The sequence below is a fragment of the Acartia tonsa genome, chromosome 15 (genome assembly GCF_053477335.1).
Source record: "Acartia tonsa isolate MP-2025a chromosome 15, ASM5347733v1, whole genome shotgun sequence".
Lineage (NCBI taxonomy): Eukaryota > Metazoa > Arthropoda > Copepoda > Calanoida > Acartiidae > Acartia > Acartia tonsa.
In genome coordinates, this window is record NC_137274.1 from 5,033,472 (window position 1) to 5,059,940 (window position 26,469).

The following is a 26,469-nucleotide window of genomic DNA, read 5'->3' on the forward strand; positions in this document are numbered from 1 at the left end:
TTAACACTTTTTTTTTAATTTTAAAAATATGAATGTATTTTTAATACATATTTTCTTTAATTAATGTGAAACTTTCAATTTTTATCTAAAGAAATAGCTGAAGGAATTATTTTGTTTCATTTTTATATTCATTGTAAAAAGAATTTTCTTTCTTTCTATTACTTTAATTGGTTACTTCTCTGCAAATTAAAACTAATTGAGTTGATGAACCTATTATGTTACCCTACCAATTGTAGTTTAATCATCGTTTCCTTTTGTTCTTTTGGCAAAATTAACATATTAAAATCCTTGTTTCAGAAGTATGAGAATGATTTTTGCATTCATTGTACTGATCTCATTCAAAATAACTGAAGTGAAAGGAGAGTGTTTTCTTGAATTGTTGGACAAAACATTTGAACACAGTGATGGTATTGTTGGACCAGAGTTTCACAAAATTGAGCAAACAGAGTGTCATGAAAGGTGTTTGAACATGTATGAATGCATTGCAATGACATATGAGGTAATCATATATGTATGTAATAATGAATACAGCTTTATTTACTAAAGTTAACTGATAAAAGTTGACATTGATTTATAAAATGATTTAAACACAAATAATGATTCCTTCTGTTGAATATACCTTTTTTAACTTAACATATGTTGCACAATTTCTAAGGAGATTTGAGCTAATACTTATTCTTGCAAATATTTTTACTTTCAGTTTGAATCTTCAACCTGCAGACTCTTTAAATTTATTCCCAACACCAACATTGAAAAAGAAAAGGAAATCAACTGTCAGGTTAAATACCTTTGCTGAATCTGTTTTTAATAAAACTAATGTTTAAGGTCAATCTTAAGATCATAATTAAAATTTATTTTGATTTTAGGGTAGATGCATTACAAGATACATAGCTATACCAAAATATTGTTATGAAATCTCTAATAGCATTCCTGTGTAGTAAGTTAAACTAAATATATCTGAATTTAAGTTTTATTTGTAATAGTTGAATATTCAAGCTTCATGCTAATTAGTTTATATTAAAAAATCCAACATAATTTGCTTAAATATTTCATGTTTCTTTTCCCTTCAGTGTGCGTTTTGTCAACCAGCTGTCTGATTGTTATGCTTTTGCCAACTTATGTAAAAGCAACATCAAATTACAGGTTTGTTAAAAGCATAATTATTAAAGTAAATAAATATCAAAATATTAAAATTCTATTTGTATTGGCACTGCTATTTAATATTTTGGGTTTGTCTGTCTGTCTACTTAGCATAGCCACTGTGACTGTTCTTTTTATATCCATTGACTTATGAATACTTAATTATATTATAAAAAATTTCCTCAGTTTTGTTTCATGAAGATAATTTCTCTTATTATCATCTTTAGTAAATCTTAGATAACGTATTTCATAAACAATTAACCTTATTACAGTTTACTATATTCATACAAAGACTTTCATTGAATAGATTTTTCATGTTTAAATTTTATATATACAGCCAATCACAGATCACACTCTAATTTTGAGTAGAATTTCAGCTCTTAGTAATAAACATTAATTTTATCTACAGGATGATTTAGAGAAAGTAAAGCAAAATTTCAGTTCTATTGTTATCCAAATCCAGGTAATCTTTACTTAAATTTTGAGAATAATACAGATTTATCATAATTTTAGTTTTGAAGAGGTGTCAGTTGACCTTGGACCAACATACAGTTGGACACCTTTAGATCATAATTAACAAGAAAGAAATTTCCAATTAGAAAGATTTTATTGCCCATTTTTAATACAGATTGACCCTCGAAAAAGTATTTTTTAGCACCTGCAGCCCTTATTTCTCAATGAATTATTAAAAAATGTATATGTCCTTGTTCTCTATAGATTTCCACATAAGTAGATATAAAAATATTATTTTTACCTCCATTAACACCGGCGATTTTTAGAGCTAAAGTTTTGAAAAAGTGACTGAGGAAAAAGTAACTTTTAACATGAAACGACTTTTTGTCTATAAAGCTTAAATAACCCCCTATTAAAAGATTGAGATATCAGAAAAGGGGGAGGAGCAACTGTCATAATTAATCCTTTTCATAAACGAGGGTAAATAAATAACCTAAAATTTGCTAATAATCAATTCATTCAGTAGTATTTTTGGCAATTAAAAATTGATATTTTTTGGTGGAATAAAAAAGAAATGATTAGTTAACTTGTTTTTCTTTGTGTATCATTATTCAGTTGCCAGAAAAACATAATATAACCTTGCAAAAATTATGAGAAACAAAAAAAAATTCTTTTTCTCAGTCATTTTTTCAAAACTTTAGCTCTAAAAATATCTGGTGTTAATGGAGGTAAAAAAAATATTTTATATATACTTATGTGGAAATCTATAGAGAACAGGGACATATACATTTTTTAATAATTCATCGAGAAATAAGGGCTGTAGATGCTAAAAAATACTTTTTTGAGGGTCAATCTGTATATATTTTAAATAAACAATATTGACTCAAATTTTAAGTATTGCTAAAGATTGAAGTTAATGTTATACAATAGAATCAACTGTTTAGAAATCTCTTAAATTACTTAAGGGGCTAAATTTTGAAAGAAATATAAATAAGAATTGTCTTACAGAACCACTTAATTATATTCATTCTCTATATTCATTATTAAAATTGTGAATTTTAGTCTGGAACTCTAGAAAACATGAAAAAGGTTATGGCTCAGGACAAGGTAATACCTCTTTTCTCATTAATATAACTCTCAATTGATTTAAATTGTTAGGGACCTCAATAGTGGTTAAGGAAGGAGGTTAAAATTCCCAATTCCCTTATTTTTAATTTATGTTTAAAAAATCAGTGGGGGTAATTGTGACAAAAACAGGCTCTTTGTGGAAAACATCTTATTAATCAGAGCTCTTGAGATGAATAAAGAATAAGATTATTTTAACAAGAACTTATAGTATAATACATAAAAGTCTTTAATCTTTAATTTTCCATCAAAGTTATTGGCTGTTAGAATAATTCTACCAATATGGATAATATTATTAAACAATTAATTGCCAAAACCTATGATAATTAAGCTTTTTTTAGGATAAAATAAGAACTCTAGAGAACAAGATTACTGACTTGGAACAATATAAGGTATTATAACCTTCACAGTAGATTTTTAAAAAATTATATGAATTTGCAAGAATTTGTCCATTACATTTACAAAATACAAAATTAAAACTCTTACTCTAGGATAAAATGGAGGACAAGATTGATGCTATGATTAAAGTAAGATATTTTTAATTTCAAAACAAACATGGAATGTTATAGAAAGCTTAGCATTTGTCAGTATTTATTGCTCCCTGTTTTTGTACATCTATTTTTTTAATATTTGCATTTAAATGTTTACTTGTAAGCTCTTTGCTTATAATTTATTAAGTAACAATACTGATGATTGGGAAAAAGATTAATTGTACTGTTGGTAGTTTGTTACAGAAATCTGTTTGTAATAGTTTTTCCTGCCCGTTCTTAGCCATAATGCAAGATCATGTATTACAGTAATTTTTAAGATTAAAATCATAAATCTGGTTTTAATCTTAAAATATAATTTTTCATTTTTATTTCCATGCTGTCTATAATACAATGCACTGAATAATTATTGACTCCCCCAGTTTTTCATAAATAGCTGCAAAGCCTCTAATATATAAAGTATGTTTGTCTACAGTTAAAGATCTTGTAAATTACTGCTGCAAATTTCAGGTTTTCAGTTCAGGTAATATAGCCACACATGGTTAGAGCACTGCAGGTATAATGTATATGCTCAACAGTGTTGGTCCCCACTAAAAGAATCAAAGCTAACCTCATTTAGTGGGAAATGATCTAAAAATAAATAGAGCTCCAGGGATAAAAACAGATCAAGATATTTACTATTATGATTATTAACAAGAACTTATTGCATCCAATTTTTATTTTTTTAGGATAAAATCAGAACTCTAGAGAAAAGGATGAACAGCATGGAGCAAGTTAAGGTATTATCCTACAAAGTAACAGGATGTCATATTTATTGTATAATAAAAAGGGCGGAAGATTTGCAAAATAAAGTAATTAGAATATTAGTAAAAAAATTATATTTTTTGTTGTTATATTTTATGTTTCAATATAAATAATGCTTATTTCTTCAATTTCTAATTATTGGTTTAAAGCAAAATTAATGTTAAAAGTTTGCTTAAATGTTATGAAAATAGTCTTCTGTTTCACAAAAATTTGATTTTGCTAAGAATGAAAAAAACAATTAAATGCATGTTTTTATAATCTGCAAAATTTACTTATATTTTACCTTCAGTAAAAATCGGCAGAAAAGGCTGAGTTTTTTTGTGGAAAAGACACCTTTATGCTCTCTATAATTAATTGTGAATAGTTAATTTAATAGCTTTCTGCAGATATAAAAATATACAATTATAAGATTAAATCCAGTTTTTTAACCAAGAGATGCATGGAGCTAAAAAATCTTGTTTTAATCTTATTTACATTTTTATAATCATATAAAAAGGATATAGTACAGTGCTACGCATAATTTTTCAGTATGGCTGAGAACCATGGTTCTAATCTACGGATATTAATCAGTATCAAAATGATACTTGAAAGTTTTTCCTGTACACTGTTTGAAATGGATGCTGTCATCATAGGTTTTAAAACATAACCTTTTAATTATTTTCATAAAAATCTTCAAAAATTCATGACAAATAAACTTATTTTAGGGCACTGTCGGAAATCTTGATAGAAAGATGAAAGATCTAGAGTTGGGCAAGGTAAATCAGTTTTATTTATTAAATCTTGATAAGGTTTATTATGTCTGGCTTATTTTAAATGATCTTGCTAATTGCTGCACTAAATCTGATATCTCAGGCGTGTTACATAAAATAGTTATAGTAGGAGCATCCAAGGTCCGAAACAAGCGCAACTCATTACTATGCACAGATAGATCTTTTAGACAAGGTTCAAGCAATTAAAGGGTCCATCATATAATGCACATCAAAAAAGGAAGATTTGGTTAAATTATTCACCAACATAAGATATTGTTATGGTTCCTGTCCTATATAATATCTATTATTGGTACTTCCAGCTTTTGCAACGGCCAACCCAGGTTATGAAAGTACCAACTATGCATAAAATTATGTAAATATGTGTAAGAAATATCATTATCATTTTGTATGCTTATGTTGAAATATATATCTATCTATTACTTTAGGATAAAATGAGAAAATTGGAGGAAAAGATTGATGCTATGGATAAGGTAAGATATATTTTACTTCAACACAAACGTGGTATGTTCTATAAGCATTTGAAGTTTTCCTGTATAATTTTATGAAACAATATTGATGATTGGGGAAATGATTCTTCTCTATGTTGAAAAATTGTTTTAGAAATCTGTTATTAAATATAAAGCTTTTTAGTGTAAAGCTAAAGATATCAAAATTACTAGTTTGAAGAAAAAAAATTAGATAAGGTACAGGAAGTGTTTCAGTAAGGAACCCAGTAAAAGTGTCTGACTATGACGTCAGAAAAAATTAATAATTAACCAATGAGAGACCGCTATATATTTTACCATTGGTCACTTACAGTGAATACTGGCTTCTCATTGGTTAATTGTTATTTTTTTCTGACGTCATAGTTCGACACTTTTACGAGGTTCTTCAGTAAGAATAATACAGGGTGAGTCAGAAAAAACTGAGTTTTCCAATTTTCTGATACAACCAATAGGAATATGGAAAAAAACAATTATAGGTTCTTGTTCTCTATAAAAATATACATTAAACATAGAAAAGGTGTTTTTGAATATCTCTGAAAACAACGGCGCTTTTTAGAGCATAAAGATTTCAAAAAGTGTGTGTGATGACTTTTTCGGCCATTATTTTGTATTTTTTAGGTAGATTTATTTATAATAAAAAATGTCTACCATTCTAAAAAGATAAACAAACATATTTTTTGATTATTAAAATTTTTATCCAACAGATTGTAAATATTTAACATCTTATAAATACAATTTATTTAAATTAAATTATCACATTATAAATCAAACGTTTTGTTGTAATCAAAGACTATGTTTCAAAGCACTTTCCATCATTATTTAAGCATAGATCTGCACGTTTTCTGATATCTAAAACTGCTCTACGACACATGTCAGGATCCATCTGCCTAACCTCACGTTGAAAAGCTGCCTGCAGTTCATCCAAATTGTTAGGTTTAGGATAATAAACCCGAGATTTTAAATAACCCCACAGAAAGAAGTCACAGGGATTTAAATCTGGTGATCTTGGTGGCCATTCTCTTTCAGCTCCCTTGCTTATCAGTCGGCCATCAAACTGGCGGTGAAGATAAGCAATGTTTCTTCTTTCTGTGTGGCATGGAGCCCCGTCCTGTGTCCAGGTAAGGTTGTCTAGGTTGCCACCATTATTTGCCCTGACTTCAGGCAACACATGGTATTGGAGAAGTGACTTATATTTAGCTGCATTCATTGTCTCATTGCGGTAAAATTTGAGACCAAATAAGCCAGATACTTTGATTCCACAAAAAACAAGCAGCTTCTCCGACACAAAATTTTCATGTGCAAGGTTTTCTGGTCGCCCCTTCCCTACTTCAGCATACATTCGCACATTCTGTAAGTTAACATGACCTTTCAAATCAAAACAGGCCTCGTCCGAAAATAGGATATTCTTCATTTCACGCACTCTTTGTCTAGAAACCAAGTTACAAAAGTTGATTCGCCTGGGAAGATCTGTATCCAATAGTCTCTGGCGCCTGACAGCCTTGTACGGATGATATTTCAACTCGGCAGATATTCTACGCCAGCTGGTCTGACTAATACCAAGTTTATTTCGTCAGCCTGAGTTGATTGGTGATTGGTCTTGTCCAATACGGCCTAAATTCTTTGCAGAATCTCTATCCATAATCCTTTTAACCCTGCGCTTATTTCTCTCTGTCACAACCGTGCGTGTGCAGCCACTATGAGTGTTGCCTGGAGAATCTTTACTGTTACAATTGTGCATTGTAAACTTTGACAATTGTTTTTTCATAACATTTCTCACTGTGTTCTTTGTAGGCAGACGAGACATAGGAAATGCTTCCATATACCGCTGGTTAAGCTCTGGCCAAAAGTTTTTTTTTAACACACTTAAATTAGAATAGTCAAGCATAAGTTTAGTCCTTTGTTCAGGAGAAAACTGCGCACGAACCATTGTAATGACTTGATAGCTTTAAGGTATAATTAAAACTAAGGTAAATGAAAAACTATTGTTAAGATTTAACCACCCCATGACCGGAAAACCAGCCCATGACCGGAAAACCAGCTCATGACCGGAAAAATTCCATCTTGTTACCTAAATTTCTCCCCCCTCCCCCCAAATTTCCTCTATATTTGGACTATGACCGGATTTAATCTCCAAAATCTCCGCCCCCCTTTGACAAATTATACTTGTGTGTTATAATTCATCATAATAACTTCATTTAAATAGGGTAGGGCTTCTAAAAGGCATTTTTATCTTAAAAATTCAAACCTTTATAACTTTTTTATCTTAAGAGATTTTTTTGTCAAATAAAAAGGTTTTTTTTTCTTTTTACCATAAGCTACGTTATTATAGAAAATTCTTTTAAACCACATGCATCACAGTCAAGAAATATGAAAAAAATGACAAATTGCAGTATTCTAAAAATGCTTTTGTAAGGAGCCAAAAAACATTTCACCTTTAAAACTCATTAAAGTACTTTTCTTTGACCTTTTTCTAAATAAATATTGAAATTTTAAGATTTTTTTATACAAAATAGATGAGTTATTTCAATTTTTCTTGATCAACATTTTTCACACAAGTCATTTTTTGACACCATACACCTATCATAGAGGCCGCATTTTTAGAGATAATGAAAAACACCTTTTACAAGTTTGATGTGCCTTTGTACAGAGAACAAGGACATATAATTATTTTTTCTGTATTCCTTCTGGTTGTTTCTGAAAATAGGAAAACTCAGTTTTATTTGACTCACTCTGTACATTTTTAATATTTATCTATTTAAGGTTGAAACAATCACCTATTCTAATGGAGTTTATACAGGAATGACAAGAAATGGAAAGAAACACGGGTTAGGCACATATAAGTGGTCAGATGGTACTATGTATGTGGGTAATCATGAGAATGGTGAGAAGCATGGTTATGGGGTTTATCTTTGGAGTGATGGAAGAATGTACAGTGGTCAGTGGGATAATGGAAATAGGACAGGAATAGGCTACTTTAATTGGCCAGATGGGCAGATGTATGTAGGGCTGTGGAAAGATGATTTGAGAACTGGGAATGGACACTACTTTTGGTTAGATGGTGATAGATATGCAGGAGAGTGGAAGGATAATAATAGGCATGGTAGGGGTTTTTTCATGTATTCTGATGGTAGGGTAAGGAAAGGTCAGTGGAGGAATAATAAGGAGGTATAAATAATATTTTTGATATGTTAATATGATTGTAAAATATATCTTTTTATTACAGAATATCTTTTTATATCTTTATCTGTCCCCCTACCGTACTTTGTAAAGATACAACATCAATTATATGCTAAAAGGTATATTGTAAGAAAATATATAATCATCGTTTATAATCATAATGTATTGTATTGTTTAAAAAATTACCAAATCCTTACATTTTATACAATGACTTGAAATTGTAAGTTAATTTTTAAATTAAAATGGAAATTGTTTTATTTGGTAATTTTTTATTTTATGTAATAATTATTCTTATCCTATTAATATTAAATCTATGAATCATAAAACTCTGAAATAACTATGTATATTTATTTCAGATAGGTGTGAAATATAAAATATCTGAAAATGAGATGACTAACCGCTGTACCGATATGGTTCTCCTTCAAATTGAAGCTTCTTCCATCCCATTCTCCTTAAATGCCCCTAGAGGCTTCTAGGGGGCGGAGCCTCTATATAGTTAATAATAAAGTAAACGAGGCATAGACTTTGTTATGAAGAATGTGTTGGAGATGTTTTAAACAACAGGTATGTCATTATTAATAGCACAGTTTCTCTATAATTATGGTGTGTCTTAAAGTCTGCCACAGGCGACCAAAAATTGGTTAATATTTTTTTAATGAAAAATATAAATCTCTATTTGTTTACTAAATAAGTTGGGTATAGTCCCTTTCGTGGCAACGCCCCTTAAGGGGCGATTCATCGTATTCTTAAAATGGCTTTTTATAGGTTATTTTAGGTTAGGTTACGTTATATTGGGTTAGATGAATGCCCCACAGGGTTAGGTAATTAGACCCCCTCGCAGGTGCTAGAAATAGGAGGAAAGCTACTGTGAAAAAAAACGAAGAATCGCCCCTTAAGGTGCGTTGCCATGAAAGGTACTATACCCAATAAGTTTTATTTATTATCTACTACTGTAGCTATTCTATCACCGTTAAGAGGTTGCAGCCATTTCTATAAAAGTAGAAATATGAAAATGGTTTCAACCTTCCTTTCTGTATCAATAATGATTATTATTTAAGGAGATATGCTAGCACAGGAATTCATGAGAGATATGCCTTGCCTTCTTTCATGTAGAATGGTAACAAGTTCTTCCCAAAATTAAAATGTATTTTGTAAATAAAATTTAATAATATGTTTTTGTTTCCTTTCAGAAATATTTTTTTCAACTTTGAAAATTTTTATGTCCCCCCCCCCTCCCCCCGACAGAACTATGAACTCTGGCCGCGGCGCTCGGCCTGCCTGCCTAGCCACAGCGTTCGGCTCCATATGTAGTTATAATTATAATAGTGTCAAACTTGAAATATCAGAATAAATGTATGAAAGTCGAAACAAAATCTAGAGTAAATTTGTTGAAAAACTGCTTAAATACAGGATAATTGATAAGGACATAATAACATTTTTATAACTTGATTAATGAGATGCTTTGGTTATAACATTGTACTTTGTCGTCCTATTCCAAAAATCAGATCAATTGAGTAATTAAATCACATAAAAATACGCTGTTAAAAAAGTTGAAAATCAACATATTTGAAATGTACGTACGGACATTCTGATAATAATTATAGAGTTGCTACGCTTTTTAAATGGTACCAAACTACTAAAATTAGTGCTTAAAACGTTTGAACACTCAACTTTCTAAACCAATTAATCAAAATTCACTGTCCCTAAAGATGCTAAGCCAACCCTGTCAATTTTCAACAGTTTGCAAATTTATTTTTTTCATTTTCAACTTTTTTTAGCAAAAATTTCTTTAGAGAAAAAAAAACAAAAAAATTGATTGATATAGAAAAAGCGTAGCACATCCGCTAGTAGCATATAATGATTTATGCTCGCCATTAACATCTTGGGGATCTATATATGAAGGAGAAGCAAGGGGGCAAATATTTACCATCTAAGCTCCTAAAAAAAAATAACAGAAAGCCATTCTAGGATCTTTGTAAGGCTTTCCTAAAATGCATAGCTCTATCGGTTCAGTGGTTTATGCAGAAGGTCCAAGCATCAGAGGGTGTTGTATAAGCCGCATATTTTCCCTCTAAACCCTTAAAAAAGAAGACATAATCATAGTATATGTAAAAAGTGTAATTTTTGTTTATCCGTCACGATCTCATAAACCACTGAACTGATAGAGCTATGCATTTTAGGAAAGCCTTACAAAGATCCTAGAATGGCTTTCTGTTATTTTTTTATGAGCTTAGATGGTAAATATTTGCCCCCTTGCTTCTCCTTCATATATAGATCCTTAAGATGTTATTGGCGAGCCTAAATCATTATATGCTACTAGCGGATGTGCTACGCTTTTTCTATATCAATTATATAATTATATCAATAATTTCTATAACCTGGAAATTAATAAGGTCTACAACTTGAAAAAAATATGTAGACTCAAAATTTAAAAACTCCATACTACAAATTAAAGATGCCATTATACAAGGCAAAACAATTGGGATCCTGTCTGTTATCAGATTTGGGGTAAAGTCCCGTTCGTGGCAACGCCTCTTAAGGAGCGATTCTTCGTATTTTCACAGTAGCTTTTTTCCTATTTCTAGCCCCTGCGGGGGGCTCTAAAGCTACGGGGCCAATTGCCTAACCCTGCGGGGCAATCACCAAACCCAATATAACCTAACCTAACCAAAATAATCTATAACAAGGATGACAACATCCATAAAATCGAAGCTCTGAAACTGTAGGACAAGCGGACATTAACACTTGTATAATGTCAGAACTGAATAATCAGAATGTAAATGTAAAAGAGTCAAAGCAAAATTGTAAGTAAATTTGTTGAAAAACTGAATGATACAGGATAATGTTTATGGACATACTTACATTTTTAGGACTTGATTATAGAGTTGCTTCGCTTATAATACTGTACTTTGTTGTCCCATGAATCAATATACCAAAAATCAGACCAATCGGATAATTAGGTCACATACAAATTTGTTGTTAAAAATGTAAAAAAAAATCAACATGTTTAGAATGGACGAACGGACATTCTGGTAATGATTATAGAGTTGCTACGCTTTCTAACTCGTACCTAACTTCTACAGGAATCACCATGCAAAGTTTGATATCGATAGGACAATTTTATAACATGCCTAAATTACCGAAAAAAAATATCCTTTACGGAAGTACGGACGGACGGACGGACGAACCCTAATTATAGAAAAGCCTCGCTTTAAAAAGCCATTATAAAAATACTAAGATTTGTTGCTCAATTGTCCATAATGTACAGCAAAGAGAGTTTTTTTTTATTGATGTTGTCATTTTTGGTTTTAAAAAAAAACAAGTTTAATTTGTTTTGAATAAATTTCCTACCTCACTTTTCATTTTATTTCAAACTTTTAACTTTATACAGGGAAGGAGGGGTTATTGGACTATAAATATTACTGCTTGTCAATTATTGTGAGAAAGACTAAACTACATAACTTTTGTGTCACTTTTGAGGAAGACGATTCCCTTTTCTCCCATCTCTTTTGAGAAGATTTTCTTCCCCCCTTCTCTTTTTCTTTTCCAAAATGTATATGACGTCACAAGAATCGTCTTTCTCAAAAGTGACACAAAAGTTAATGTAGTTAAGTCTTTGTCAGTTATAGTCTGCTTGAAAAATGACTTTTATTAAATCAATATTGGTTGGTACATACTAAGACATTCAAATCTTTCCACAAATAATCTAAATGTACAGAAGTGGCCATTTTTTTATCCTTATTGGGGTAATCTTTTATTGTCCTATCCATTGTCATCCCTGCCTCCGTATATTCCAACAATTCATTCAATCTGAATTTAGGTGTTTTGTCTTACACAAAAAGATCAAATGAAGTAAAACAGTTTTGGCTGTTAAATAATTGATGCACTAGCGGCTATGCCCCTAGAGGCCTCTAGAAGCCCCTATGTGTATTTTTTTCAGTAGGTCCTATTTATGGTATATTATTTTTCGCTGTTGTTTCGCCGTTTTGTGACATTCGCTGTTTTGTAATTTCGCCGTTTTGTAACATTTGCCGTTATGTTTTTCGCCGTTTTGTATCCACTCCGATAACTACACCCTCCCAGGAGAAATTATGACCACACATCTTTAAGTGTCCCTTTCCTAGATTTCCTCGTACGGGCGGGATTACAGTACAGGACCTTTTCGACTTGGTGTACTGTCTAGGTCCTGGTCCAGCAATCCAGGAGAACTAAGGATGACTGTCACGCACCCTTTTCTGTCCAAACACCCAAGGATATTAGGCTAAGTAACATCCAACAGACAACCAACTCTCTGTGATGCACGACCTTTGTCTGAGAAGTCCCAACTGTGCATGGTAACGAGTTGCGCCTGTTTTGGGCCAAGGCATTCCCCCTACTCTAACTATGTCGCGCATCTGACATAGCAGCAGTAGGAACCATTTTTAACGTCTTTAGTTAAGATGCGGTGTCGGCCCGAGATTCGAACCTATCACCTTCCCGACGACGGGCAGATGCGCTACGTGTTGAGCCACGGTCGCGGGTGTCCCTTATTTTTGAAGCAATTAATTTGAGAAAAGTGTCTCAACATACTCTTAGTCTTAGGTCCAAAACCCTAAGAAACTATGGCTAATCACACAAAAAATTAGAAAAAAATAATTTGTATTTTATATTTATTTTACAAAAATATAATTAACTAACAATTAAACTAGATCTAATATACAATAACAAAGTGTATTTTGTACTAATACAAATCAAGATTTTAAAGAAAAACTATAAAAAATATACACCTTTCCACAATGGTATTTAATATAATTGGGAGTTGTTTGGTCGATTAAAAAATTAAAGAAATCTTATTTTTCTTCAAAATTTTGATGAGCATTAGTTTAATATTATTAATTATGGAAGAAATGAAAAAAATCCATTTTTTTGGTTTTATATTTTCTGTCAAAATTGTTAGTATTTTTATAATATTGTCATAAAACCACATTTTAAACTATTCACTGGTCGCCAAATGATGTTTTTCAGATCAAAAGCAAAAAATACTTCAGGTTTTGCTTTTGATTAGGCCAGTACTATGATCTATTGGCATTTTAGAAATTTAAACACAAAACAGAAATATGGATCGTACCTTCTTGAGAAAAAATGCGGGAAAATGTAATTTCACTATTTTTACTACTATATTGTCTAACTTATTGTACATTTTAGTTTTTTGGTGGTGGTATCCCAAATCTGAAAAACACCTTTTGGGAGACCAGTGTATATTCTATTGTATATCCATAAAAAAGTTTACAGATGACATTAAAGGATATTATGATATTCTAATGACAAAATAACTACATAAATTTTGACAGAGGTCATGGAAGACAACCATTTACAAAACAATTGGGTTCACTATATTGTATAATTAGAGGATGGGTAGTGGAGGGTTACTACGCCCCTCCACACCCTAACTATAATTAGAGGATGGGTGGTGGAGGGTTACTACGCCCCTCCACACCCTAATTATACTTAGAGGATGGGTGGTGGAGGGTTACTACACCCTCCTTCCACACTATAAAGAGCTGCACTGATTTTATCTACTTATGATTTATGATTTATTTAGGAAGACAAAGTTTTTACAAAAAAAAAATAATTTTATGGAGGGGGGGGGGTACAAAATGTTCACATTTTAACAAATTTCGAATTCCCCCCCCCCCCCCTTTAAAAAACAATTTCGACAACAAAATCATAGGATTTTGCGGCATAACATTTGCTTGCTATATATTATTATATAACACACAAACTTTATACCCCCCCCCCCCTCAACTCCAATCCCCATCTAGGCTAAAAAAAAAGCACTACAGCATAAACTAAAAGACTATATAAAATTTTGGGAGATTCAATAATGAGATTCAAAATAACTGAAGCTATATCAGAGGGTGGGTTCTGAAAAAATAAATTAGAAAATCTGGATAGCATCATTCTTCAAATTATTTTTTCAAAACCCATCTCTTAAGAAGAGATTCTACACACATAACAAATTAATCTACTTTTAAGCAATTATTTTTGCATTAATTGCATTATTTTAGCTTCTAAAAGCATATTTTACTAATTTAAATAAGCTTTAATATGGACAAAAAGAAAAAATAATATGAAAATAAGACAGATTTCAAATTTGAATTTAAAAAAAGGCTTTTCTTTGCTTAGAAAGATTCTAACTACTTTCTATGTTTCAATCTTTTATGTTTGGCATCAACAAAAAATCCACAGAAAGCTAGCTCAAGTGATTAAAGCCAGCTCAATAAATGGAGATTTTAATTTTCTTTCATTACAATACATTTATAAATTAAAATACATCAGAATAATTTAATACAAAGTTTTTTAATCACAGATTTTCAAATTCTCAGTAAAATGATAATTCTAACACAGTGCTCAGAATCAGATTTGTTTCCACTGGATCAAAACCGGTTCTGATCCGTGCTGAATACACATGTACTGTATGGTTTAATACAAATGTTGAATACATAACCGTTCCTATTGGCATGAATCGATCAATATACTTAAATAATGAGATTACATTGGTTGGAACAAAGTTTGAATATAAGAAAAGTATTCTTATTGGCTACTGATAATCTTAAAGAGCTCCTATTGGCTGAAACCTACTACACCACAATATATTTATGTATCATGATTAAATATAATATTAAAATACACTCCTTCTGTTGGTTTAAAATGGTTACTTAATATACCAACAAAGAGTTTTTATTGGCTAAAAATGACCATGAAGCAATATTGTTTTTAATATCTAAGCAGATATGTGCTACAAATGAAGATGTGAAAAGAAGACCAAAGGATTTATCCCCTGAAAATTCCTGGGTCTCTCACAGATCTCTCCTTCTGCTGTGTTCTGATCATTCTAAAATAAATTGTAACTAGAGTTGAACCCTGGAGAACACCAAAATTAAACTTGTCACCAGAAGTAATAGGTATTTCTAGCATCGTATTATAGACAGCTTTCAACGAATTTAAAATGTACAATTATAAGATTAAAACCATTTCTTTTAGCCCCGAGATGCCGAAGGCACAGGCTTAAAAAAACTTGTGTTAATCGTATTATAGACAGCTTTCAACGAATTTAAAATGTACAATTATAAGATTAAAACCATTTCTTTTAGCCCCGAGATGCCGAAGGCACAGGCTTAAAAAAACTTGTGTTAATCTTATTATATCCGCGGAAAACTGGATAAAATACGATGCAAGACACATTTTTTTTGTATGGTTGAGAACCGGCTCTAATATATCCGATATTAATGGGGTTCGAATGAACATGAGAATAGTTATTTCTCGCATCGTATTATAAACGGCATTCCGCGGATATAGAATGTATAATTATAAGATAGCCCCGAGGTGCCGAAGGCACCGGCTAAAAAAACTGGTCTTAATCTTATGATTGTACATTTTTATATTCGCAGAAAGATGGATATAATACGATGCTAAACATAGTTTTTTCGTATGAATGAGAACCGGTTCCTTTCCACCGGATTTAAATGAATACGAGAAAAAATATGACACACCTAGCAAAAGAAATTGAACCTTGAGGGACCCCAAATTACTTCCAATTCAAGAAAAACAAATAGTTGAATACATTACAAATATCTTTATAGAAGTAGCAACTATTCTGATTCTAGGAAAAATGGTTAGATTCTTAGGACAATTAATCATAAAAATAAAATTTAATATCAATATTTGTTTGTCCAAATGTCTGATTTTTTAGCTTTGCTTTTAAGGGTGTTGTCATTTTTGTTTAAGAATTATTAAGATTTCTTTCTTCAATTAATTAAAGTATATCACCTCAATTGTATATTTATTATATCTTATCATAGACAGCTTTCCGCGGATATCAAAATGAAAAATTATAAGATGTTGGCTCTGGTTTTAATTTTATAATTTTATTTAATTATTCGTGGAAAATTGTCTTTAGGTGTACTGATAATTTTTCAATATGGCTGACTAAACCGGTTCTAACCGGTTTAGAAGCTATACTGGATGGAAATAAAATTACCTCTTCATGAAAACATAGAATATTGTGCAGATGTAGATGACAATGAGGAGAGCACAGATGACTGCCAGGGAGAGCACTAGATAGATACACAGAACATTAATAAACAATAATATTTTACCTTTCAAAAATATCAGATCTATAGTATAGATGTATTTACAGATAACTACCTGCTCCCCTTTTCCAAATACCTTTTTTGTCTGCTAGCAAATTGTTATTTGCTACCTGGCTGATTTGATATTCCCGACAGTATTGGTTGATTTTCAAATACTTAATTGAAGGTCGGCACAAGGTCCTTGGGATGTGAACATACAGTTATTTATCCCCTTTCCCCTCTAATGTTTTACTCTAATCCCAGGATCAAGTACACCGGATTTAAATCCCAATTTTGCTTTTTGCTCCAGGATTCTAGGTGACTTTTGGCACAACATGTAAATTTAAAAAAAACATTCCGCATATATCAAAATGAAAAATTATAAGATTAAACCCAGTTTTGTTATCCAAGAGGGGCCAAATTTTATAATTTTGTGATCTTTCATTTTAGTATTTGTAGAAAATTGTCTGTAATACATGAATTTTCAATATGGCTCACAACCAGTTCTAATCTGGTTTCAAAGCTATACTTAAAAAGGTCTCAACACTGTTCAGTAATATGCAAAATTTGATATTGTTTTTGTTGTGTAGTAAAAGTTATTACAAATATAGATGGGGATATTGAAGTATAAATTATACAAATTGTACCCAAAGTTTTATAAGCACCTTCTCTTACTTATTGTTGGGTACTTTTAATCAAAATTTTATTAGTTGGTTCAAAATTAGAGTATTTTTCATACTTTTAAATAATTTTTTTTCTACCAAAGGGGCAATTTTGTTTAATGTCTATTGGCATAAATTTATCGTCTATTGTCTTATCCCTTAATATCCCTGAGAATATAAATATTACCAGCAGTCTTGGAGGGGCAGGTATCATCAGCTGTACTTGAGGAGAAAATTTCCTCCAGCTTCCAGTTCACTGCCTGCACCTTGTAGTCTGTCACTAGATAGATAGATAGATAGATAGATAGATAGATAGATAGATAGATAGATAGATAGATAGATAGATAGATAGATAGATAGATAGATAGATAGATAGATAGATAGATAGATAGATAGATAGATAGATAGATAGATAGATAGATAGATAGATAGATAGATAGATAGATAGATAGATAGATAGATAGATAGATAGATAGATAGATAGATAGATAGATAGATAGATAGATAGATAGATAGATAGATAGATAGATAGATAGATAGATAGATAGATAGATAGATAGATAGATAGATAGATAGATAGATAGATAGATAGATAGATAGATAGATAGATAGATAGATAGATAGATAGATAGATAGATAGATAGATAGATAGATAGATAGATAGATAGATAGATAGATAGATAGATAGATAGATAGATAGATAGATAGATAGATAGATAGATAGATAGATAGATAGATAGATAGATAGATAGATAGATAGATAGATAGATAGATAGATAGATAGATAGATAGATAGATAGATAGATAGACATACAGACAGACAGATACACAGATAGATAGATAGAAAGATAGATAGATAGATTGATAAATAAAAACACTAGATGCCTTTTTTTCAATGGGTCATAAAAAGATTATTAAACTTACAATTTCCATTGCTGGGTGCTTCTGCTTCATCATAAGGATTGTTGGTTTCATCTCCATAGTCAAGAACTATTATCTCCTTACTCAGACTCATAGCATTGTCAGCTGATTGTTCTTGCCTAAATAAAGGGTTCCCATTGTCTGTTGTTTGATCACGTGATATAAATAAAGAGTTACTATTGGCTGTTGTTTGATCATGTGATATAAATAAAGAGTTACTATTGTCTGTTGTTTGATCATGTGATATAAATAAAGAGTTACTATTTGCTGGTGTTTGATCACTTGATATGAATAATGAATTTCTATTGGCTATGAAAACAATCATCTCCTTACTTAGGCGCATAGCATTGTCAGCTGATTGATCTTGTTTAAATAAAGTGTTCCTATTGGTTGTTGTTTGATCATGTGATATGAATAAAGAGTTCCTATTGGCTATTAAACTATTATTAATTTGCTTAGAATCATTAGTCAGCTGATAAATAGAAGAACTCCTATTGGCTGTTTTTGGTTCCTACCTGGAAGCACCACTAATGGCACGTCCTGTTCTGGTCATTCTGTCCATCATGGAGGCCTCACGCTTCTTACGTCCCCAGGACTCAAAGTTCTCTCTTCCATAGGTACAAACAGCCTGTAAAAGTTAAATTGCATTGGCTTAGAGTGTTGTTCAACCTAACCAATTAACAGTTGAATCTTTTTTTTCTTGAATTTCACCCTAACTTAAAGCAATAACAGAACCATCAGTTAAACTCCCTGTATAATCCTATTCTTATTGGTTTAGCAGGGAGCAAATCTAAAGAGTTGGACAGTTGAAAAGACAACACTTGATGTTATAGTTGAGAATCCTAGACATCCACTTGAATTACTAGACTGACAATACTTTACTTACCAGTTCATAAGGTCTAGACAATTTCTTAGCTTACCGGTTCACAGGGTCCCAGGCAGTACTTGACATTGCACTGGAAGATGACTCCATAGGATTCTGTAAATCTAAAAGCTTCATAGGTACTCTGCAAGGCTGAGCCATCTGGGGTGAATCTTCAAACAAAAAAGTATGATCACTAAATGTATTTTAACTTCTATCATAGTGTATCAATTATTACAAGGTGTCATCTAGATAATGATAAATAATAATCATGTTTTTACAGATATGTTATTGTTTTGCTACTTTTCAATATGTGTACCTCGCCTCATCCAAATTGGAATAAAAGTTTACCTGGGAAATATAGTTGGGTCAACAGGACAACCCTCAGCATCCAGAATTGGGAAGGTGGACCTCGAGTCTTTAGCCATGGCAACACAATTTCTAAACAAGATTTGGTGAGCTTTTAATTTAGGATTGTTAGAATTGCCCTATTGGATGATGATTCTTGTAACAATTAGGTATGACTAAGAAGGTGTTGCAACTCTATATTCGTTACCAGAATCCTAGATTTAAGTAATTTTTCAAATTTTTTCTTTATACCATGGGACAAACAGACAAAGTTAGCTACTGAGCAGATGTTCATTAAAATATGCAATTGATGATTAAAGACGGACTGAAACTCAGAATAATGAACATAAATTAAAAAACTAACCTGGCGAAAATTCCGTATGGCGTTGCTTCTGGTATCTCTATTCTGAAGGTCAGTTTGTCACCTATTCTCACAGTTTCTACCTCCTTCGAGTTGGCGTCCAATATACGGATTCTAAACAAACAAAAGAGTAGTTTTAAGAACAGACAGAAATTTTTAAGAAATTTTTAAAAAGAAGGACAGACAAAAGGATAGACATAACAACAGACAGATTGACAGATAAAAGAACAGACAGAAGGAATGACAGACAAAAGGACAAATAGACGGACAAACAGAAGCGGACAGATGAACAGACAGATGGACAGACGGAAGGACAGACAGAACAACAGACAGAAGTGTACAGACAGATGGACAGACAGAAGAATATAGAAGAAACAGGACAAACAGAAGGATAGAAATACCAAAGGACAGACAAAACACAGACAGAAGGACAGACAGACAGACAGAAGGACAGACAAAAGGACAGACAGAAGGACAGAAAGAAGGACAGACAGGACAAACAGAAGGATAGAAATACAGAAGGACAGACAACAGGACAGACAGAAGGACAGACAGAATAACATACAGAAGTGTACAGACAGATGGAGAGACAGATGGACAGACAGAAGGACATACAGATGGACAGAGAGATAGACAGACAGAATAAAGACATAAGAACAGACAGAAGGACAGACAGAAGGACAGACAGAAGGACAGACAGAAGGACAGTCAGAAGGACAGACAGAAGGACAGACAGAAGGACAGACAGAAGGACAGACAGAAGGACAGACAGAAGGACAGACAGAAGAACAGACAGAAGGGCAGACAGAAGGACAGTCAGAAGGACAGACAGAAGGACAGATAGAAGAACAGACAGAAAGGCAGACAGAAGAAAACAGAAGGACAGACAGAAGGATAGACAGAAGGACAGACAGAAGGACAGACAGAAGGACAGACAAAAGGATAGACAGAACAACAGACAGATGGACAGATAAAAGAACAGACAGAAGAAATGACAGAGGACAGACAGAAGGACGGACAGACAGAGAGACAGAAGGAGAGACAGAAGGAGAGACTGAAGGACAGACAGAAGGACAAACAGAAGGGGACAGATGAACAGACAGATGGACAGACAGATGGACAGACAGATAGACAGACAGAAAGACAGACAGAAGAACAGACAGAAGGACAGACAAAAGGACAGACAGAAGGACAGATAAAAGGACTGGCATAAGGGCAGACAGAAGGAGAGACAGAAGGGCAGACAGAAGAAAACAGAAGGACAGACAGAAGGACAGACAGAAGGACAGACAGAAGGACAGACAGAAGGACAGGCAGAAGGACAGACAGATGGACAGACAGAAGGACAGACAGAAGGACAGTCAGGAGGACAGACAGAAGGACAGATAGAAGGACAGACAGAAGGACAGACAGAAGGACAGACAGAACAACAGACAGAATAACATACAGAAGTGTACAGACAGATGGAGAGACAGATGGACAGACAGAAGGACATACAGATGGACAGAGAGATGGACAGACAGACTAAAGACATAAGAACAGACTGAAGAACAGACAGAAGGAATGACAGAGGACAGACAGAGGACAGACAGAAGGACGGACAGACAGAGAGACAGAAGGAGAGACTGAAGGACAGACAGAAGGACAAATAGACGGACAAACAGAAGCGGACAGATGAACAGACAGATGGACAGACGGAAGGACAGACAGAACAACAGACAGAAGTGTACAGACAGATGGACAGACAGAAGAATATAGAAGAAACAGGACAAACAGAAGGATAGAATTACCGAAGGACAGACAAAACACAGACAGAAGGACAGACAGAAGGACAGACAGAAGGACAGGTAGAAGGACAGACAGAAGGGCAGACAGAAGGACAGACAGAAGGACAGGTAGAAGGACAGACAGAAGGGCAGACAGAAGAATACAGAAGGGCAGACAGAAAAATACAGAAGGGCAGATAGAAGAATAGACAGAAGTACAGGCAGAAGGACAGGCAGAAGGACATACAGATGGACAGACAGAAGGATAGACAGAAGGACAAACAGAAGGACAGACAGAAGGACAGACAGAAGGACAGACAGAAGGACAGACAGAAGAACGGACAGAAGGATAGACAGAAGGACAGACAGAAGGACAGGCAGAAGGACATACAGAAGGACAGATAGAAGAACAGACAGAAGAAAACAGAAGGACAGATAGAAGGACAGACAGAAGGACAGATAGAAGGACAGACAGAAGGACAGTCAGATGGACAGACAGAAGGACAGACAGGAGGACAGACAGAAGGACAGATAGAAGGACAGACAGAAGGATAGGTAGAAGGACAGACAGATGGACAGGTAGAAGGACAGACAGAAGGACAGGCAGAAGGACAGACAGAAAGACAGTCAGAAGGACAGACAGAAGGACAGATAGAAGGACAGACAGGTATACCTGGGAGCTGGAGCTTCTGGAGCAGATGTGATACTGATCATATCAGGATCTCTTATGGGCATCATTCCAAAGGTTATGTTCTTACTGCTTGTGTCATAGGTACATCTTACCTGGATAGATAGATATTTAGATAGATATGTACATAGATAGAAGGAAAGATATGTAGATAGATATATAGATAAAAAGATAGGTAAATAGATAGATATATAGATAGATATATATGTAGATAGAAAGATAGATATGTACATAGGGTATATCTATAATACAAAGTAACATAATGTCTGTCCGTCTATCTGTCCGTCTGTCTGTCCGTCCCTTAAGATCTCGGTAACCACTGAACCGATCTGATTCTACTTTTTAGGGAATATACTTACTAGTTCTGTGGTGGTTTTAGGCTATTTTCTTGGGGGGTGAACACCCCCAACCCCCCCCCCCCCTATTTTTTTTTGCTGAAGATTTCTTTGGTCCTTTTTTCGCCAAAAAAATTTTTTATCACCGTTTGGGGCAAAGCCCATAGAGGCTAGGGGCGAAGCCGCTAGTAGAGATATATAGACTATACATAGATATATCTTTCAAGTAAGGGTACCAAAATTGTTACCAGACATAGATAGATAGATACATTAGGATAGTAAAAAAATATAATAGATAAATATATTATATACTTAGACAAACGATAGACAGATATATAGGTTGATTGGTTAATAGCAAAATGAATACGTTGATAGATAGATAGATGTTTAGATAGATAGTTTACCTTATATATTTTATCAGTTTTAGTCATGACTACACTGTGTTTCTGTACCACTACTGTGTTAGTGTATACTCCACCCTAAAAATAAAATTGGCTCTTAGTAATTTGACGCCGTTTTTTACTCGCGACCGTGGCTTAACACGTAGAGCAACTGCTCGTCGTCGGGAAGGTGATATGTTCGAATCTCAGTCTGACACCGCTTCATAACTAAAGATGTTAAAAATGGTTCCTACTGCTGCTATGTCAGATGCGCGATTTAAATAGTTAGAGTGAGGGGAATGCCAAGGCACAAAACAGGCGCAACTCATTACCATACACATTTAGGACTCTTCAGACAAAGGTCGTGCATCACAGAGAGTTGGTTGTCTGATGGATGTTACTTCACCATTAGTGCACTGTACAGAAAGACTTACCGCACTCTGTGTGTTGCAGTCCTGTCCAGCCATGGTCAGGTCCAGCCGGAACTTGTCAGAGTTTATCACATCTACATTACAGGTTTCAGACCTAAACAATGAAATATAGATAGATAGATTGATAAATAGATCGATGTATAGATATATATATATATATATATAGATAGATAGATAGATAGATAGATTGATAAATAGATCGATAGATAAATAGATAGATAGATTGATAAATAGATCAATATATACAGTGTGTTTTTTTTTATGAGAACTTTTTTGAAAGCAATTTTACCCCACTTATAGTTATCAGAATTTAATGATTAATGGCTTATTTTCTTTGTTTTTTAATGCAATTAATAGAACAATAAAAAAATATTATAGTTTTTGTTTAAAAAGTACAGTAAAATGTAAAATTCAAAACTTAGGTGTCAACATCTAAAAATGGTTTTAGCGCATTTTTCTTGTGTTTAAATCTTCTACCTTTTGCAAGAATGGCTGCTAAACGCTTCGAAGTTGAGATCTAGAGCTGATACAGATACTATTGGGAACATGTACTAGAATATGTCGAAGTTTGCAGGTCATATCTCAATCAGGGAGGGAGTACTGGCCCCCCAAAGTCGACTACTGAAAAACCAATTTTTTTCTTGCAAAGGGTAGAAGATTTGAGCATAAGAAAAATGCGCTAAAACCATTTTGACGTTGTCACGTAAGTTTTGAATTTTAGATTTTACTGTACTTTTTAATAAAACAACTGAAATATTTTTTTTTAATATCTATTAATTGCATTAAAAAACGAAGAAAATAAGCCATTAATCATTAAATTCTGATAACTACAAGTGGGGTAAAATTGCTTTCAAAAAAGTTCTCATAAAAAAAACACTGTAGATATAGATATATATAGATAGATAGATAGTAAGATCTAAAACCACTAGTGAATGTGCTACCAACAAAGCTAGGGAAGGATTGCTACTATAGTTTATTGCAACACACATATAGCTAAAATTTTCTCACGAGTCAACAATTTTTCCCACAGTCGAGTTTACAGAATATTACTTCATAGTTTAGTACAGTATGAAAAAAAAACTCTGATAAGCGGATGCTAATATGGCTAGATAGATAAATAGATAGATTAAATGAGAGTTTGGAAGATAGATAGATAAATAGATTTAGATAATAAAAAAGCAATTCTATTGTTATTATTCAAAAATGTAATAGCATTAGAACCAGCTTTATACAGAACAATAGTCAATATGAAAACAATAAGGTTTTTAAGGACATATTTTTACAAGCGAAGCTACTCTATAACTGAATTTAATAATCTAAAAGTCCTTCAGTATATAGATATTTTGGTTAGGGATCTAAGGGATAAGACAGTGGTAGATAAATTGATGCCATTGCACATCCCCGATGAAGATACACAAAATTACCTCTTCAATTGGTGGTTAAAACGTTTGGACACTCAAATTAAATAAATCAACCAATAAAAATTCAATAATAGGTCCCAAAGTTGTTGAGCCAAGAATAAGAAAGCAATATTATATGACTTTGAGGACTAGAGAATTAAACAGCCCAATGTCCCCCCCCCCCCCTCCCTGGTATTTGGTGCCGATTTTTGGGGGGGGGGGGGTAATTACCCCCCCCCCCCAATTTGCACTACTTATATAGTTGCAAAAATCACCAAAAAAACCGTCCTTGTCTATGTAATGAATAAGAGAAAGTTCAGTTAATTATATAAAATATTTCTTAATATCTATCTATCTACTTTCTCATTTAATAGTTAAATAGATAGATTGATGGATAGATGGAAAGATCAACAGACAGATAGATGGATAGATAGATAGATAGATAGATGGATAGATGGATAGGTGGATAGATGGATGGATAGAAAGATAGAAAGATATATAGATAGATAGATGGATAGATAGATAGATGAATAGATGGATAGTTAAATAGATGTATAGAGGGATAGATGAATAGATAGATAGGTAGATAGATAGATGGATAGATGGATAGATAGATAGATGGATAGATGGATAGATAGATAGATGGATAGATGGATAGATGGTTAGATGGATAGATGGATAGATGGATAGATGGATAGATGGATAGATGGATAGATGGATAGATGGATAGATGGATAGATATATAGACGAATATATGGATAGATAGATAAGCAGAAGGATAAATAGATGGATAGAAAAAAAAGAATGGATAGACAAATAAATTGACAAATAGATGGATGGAAAGAAATGTGTATAGATAGATAGATTGATGAATAGATAGTCAGATAAATAAAATATCCAACTTACCTTCCCAAAGCATAAATTCTGCCACTGAAAGGTTTATTTGTTCCAACATTCACAACAATCCTGGTATCTTTGCAGTGGACACTCACTACAAAATATTAAAATTATAAAATCGTTTCTAAAGCTGCTTAAAAGCAGTCTGATTGCTGTGGATGTTTTACACTTAAATATGCTCCATAATGATTGGAATGTTGATAAGAAAAATCAAAGCTCTAGCTTTAATAGCAACTGAGTAAATTTGAGTATTATTAACTTTACTTTTGACACTCACTAGAAAATATTTAAAACATAAAACCAGTTCAAAAGCTGCTTAAAATCAGTCTGACTGCCATGGATGTGTTAAATGGAAATATGCTCAACAATGAAGGGAATGTTAATAAGAAAAATCAATGGTCTAGCTTTGATAACAGCTGAGTAAATTTTGCAGCAGAATATTTGAAAAATAAACTGGTTAAAAAGCTGCTTAAAAGCTGTTTGACCGCCTTAGATCTGTGATATGCTCTTACTATTGATGTCAAGCTCCTGATATAGCAGCAGTAGGTACAATTTTCAACGTCTCTAGTATGAATCGCCCCTTTATTTTACATTGCCACTCCAAGAGACGTTGGTATCCCCTTATAATAAGCAGCGATTTCAAAGCCCCTCTTAAGGGTTTCTTAGTCCCGGGGTATCTGATATCTCACTCGTTTGCTTACCATCATAGCAGGTGCCTAGGTAGTCGCAGTTTACGTCATCTTGATTGCCACCAGCTGCGGGAATAGTGTTATCTCCAATATCTATAACATTTGGTTAGTTTTTAGAATAGGGATTTCAAGGGATAAGATGAACACCAATTTCTATAATATTTGGGTTGTTTTTC

General features: G+C 32.9%; 2 protein-coding genes and 1 long non-coding RNA gene across 12 annotated transcripts in view; 2 read left to right on the forward strand and 1 right to left on the reverse strand.

Moving 5' to 3' along the window:
- The first annotated feature begins 258 nt into the window (after nucleotides 1-258).
- LOC145307110 (uncharacterized) lies at nucleotides 259-8,802 on the forward strand. Of its 3 annotated transcripts, XM_080149443.1 has the most exons (12): nucleotides 259-499; nucleotides 701-778; nucleotides 867-937; nucleotides 1,071-1,143; nucleotides 1,550-1,603; nucleotides 2,656-2,700; nucleotides 3,060-3,110; nucleotides 3,210-3,245; nucleotides 3,935-3,985; nucleotides 4,715-4,765; nucleotides 5,206-5,250; nucleotides 8,026-8,604. In XM_080149443.1, the coding sequence occupies exons 1-12, from the start codon at nucleotides 302-304 to the stop codon at nucleotides 8,434-8,436; spliced, it is 1,164 nt and encodes a 387-aa protein (XP_080005569.1). In that variant the 5' UTR covers nucleotides 259-301; the 3' UTR covers nucleotides 8,437-8,604. The 3 variants fall into 3 exon arrangements, with proteins under 3 accessions (XP_080005569.1, XP_080005570.1, XP_080005571.1); XM_080149444.1 differs by lacking the exon at nucleotides 1,550-1,603 and having other exon boundaries at nucleotides 8,026-8,802; XM_080149445.1 differs by lacking the exons at nucleotides 1,550-1,603; nucleotides 2,656-2,700.
- Nucleotides 8,797-9,815, forward strand: LOC145307111 (uncharacterized). Its single transcript, XR_013875302.1, has 2 exons — nucleotides 8,797-9,006; nucleotides 9,501-9,815. It is a non-coding gene; the product is annotated as an uncharacterized LOC145307111 (long non-coding RNA).
- A 5,174-nt stretch (nucleotides 9,816-14,989) lies between these two features.
- The window catches only part of tyn (trynity), a 68,166-nt gene continuing 56,686 nt past the window's right edge, over nucleotides 14,990-26,469 (reverse strand). For 7 of the 8 annotated variants that reach the window (XM_080150189.1, XM_080150188.1, XM_080150185.1 and 4 more), the window contains 13 exons: nucleotides 26,306-26,386; nucleotides 25,614-25,698; nucleotides 23,311-23,401; nucleotides 22,901-22,975; nucleotides 22,147-22,256; nucleotides 19,711-19,821; nucleotides 19,350-19,439; nucleotides 19,057-19,171; nucleotides 18,652-18,764; nucleotides 18,140-18,255; nucleotides 17,403-17,495; nucleotides 16,463-16,538; nucleotides 14,990-15,316 (listed from right to left, as the gene is read on the reverse strand). In XM_080150189.1, coding sequence (XP_080006315.1) covers nucleotides 15,256-15,316; nucleotides 16,463-16,538; nucleotides 17,403-17,495; nucleotides 18,140-18,255; nucleotides 18,652-18,764; nucleotides 19,057-19,171; nucleotides 19,350-19,439; nucleotides 19,711-19,821; nucleotides 22,147-22,256; nucleotides 22,901-22,975; nucleotides 23,311-23,401; nucleotides 25,614-25,698; nucleotides 26,306-26,386 — 1,217 coding nt within the window. In that variant the 3' untranslated portion in view covers nucleotides 14,990-15,255. Of the gene's footprint in view, nucleotides 15,317-16,462; nucleotides 16,539-17,402; nucleotides 17,496-18,139; nucleotides 18,256-18,651; nucleotides 18,765-19,056; nucleotides 19,172-19,349; nucleotides 19,440-19,710; nucleotides 19,822-22,146; nucleotides 22,257-22,900; nucleotides 22,976-23,310; nucleotides 23,402-25,613; nucleotides 25,699-26,305; nucleotides 26,387-26,469 lie in introns of those variants that run through there. The other variant, XR_013875572.1, reaches the window with a different exon arrangement.

Excerpts from the sequence above, each read along its gene's own strand:
- LOC145307110 (XM_080149443.1), top strand. The coding sequence starts at position 302 with ATGAGAATGATTTTTGCATTCATTGTACTGATCTCATTCAAAATAACT. Across the intron at positions 2,701-3,059 it reads AGGTTATGGCTCAGGACAAG|GATAAAATAAGAACTCTAGA; the intron begins GTAATACCTCTT and ends AGCTTTTTTTAG. Across the intron at positions 5,251-8,025 it reads AGATTGATGCTATGGATAAG|GTTGAAACAATCACCTATTC; the intron begins GTAAGATATATT and ends TATCTATTTAAG.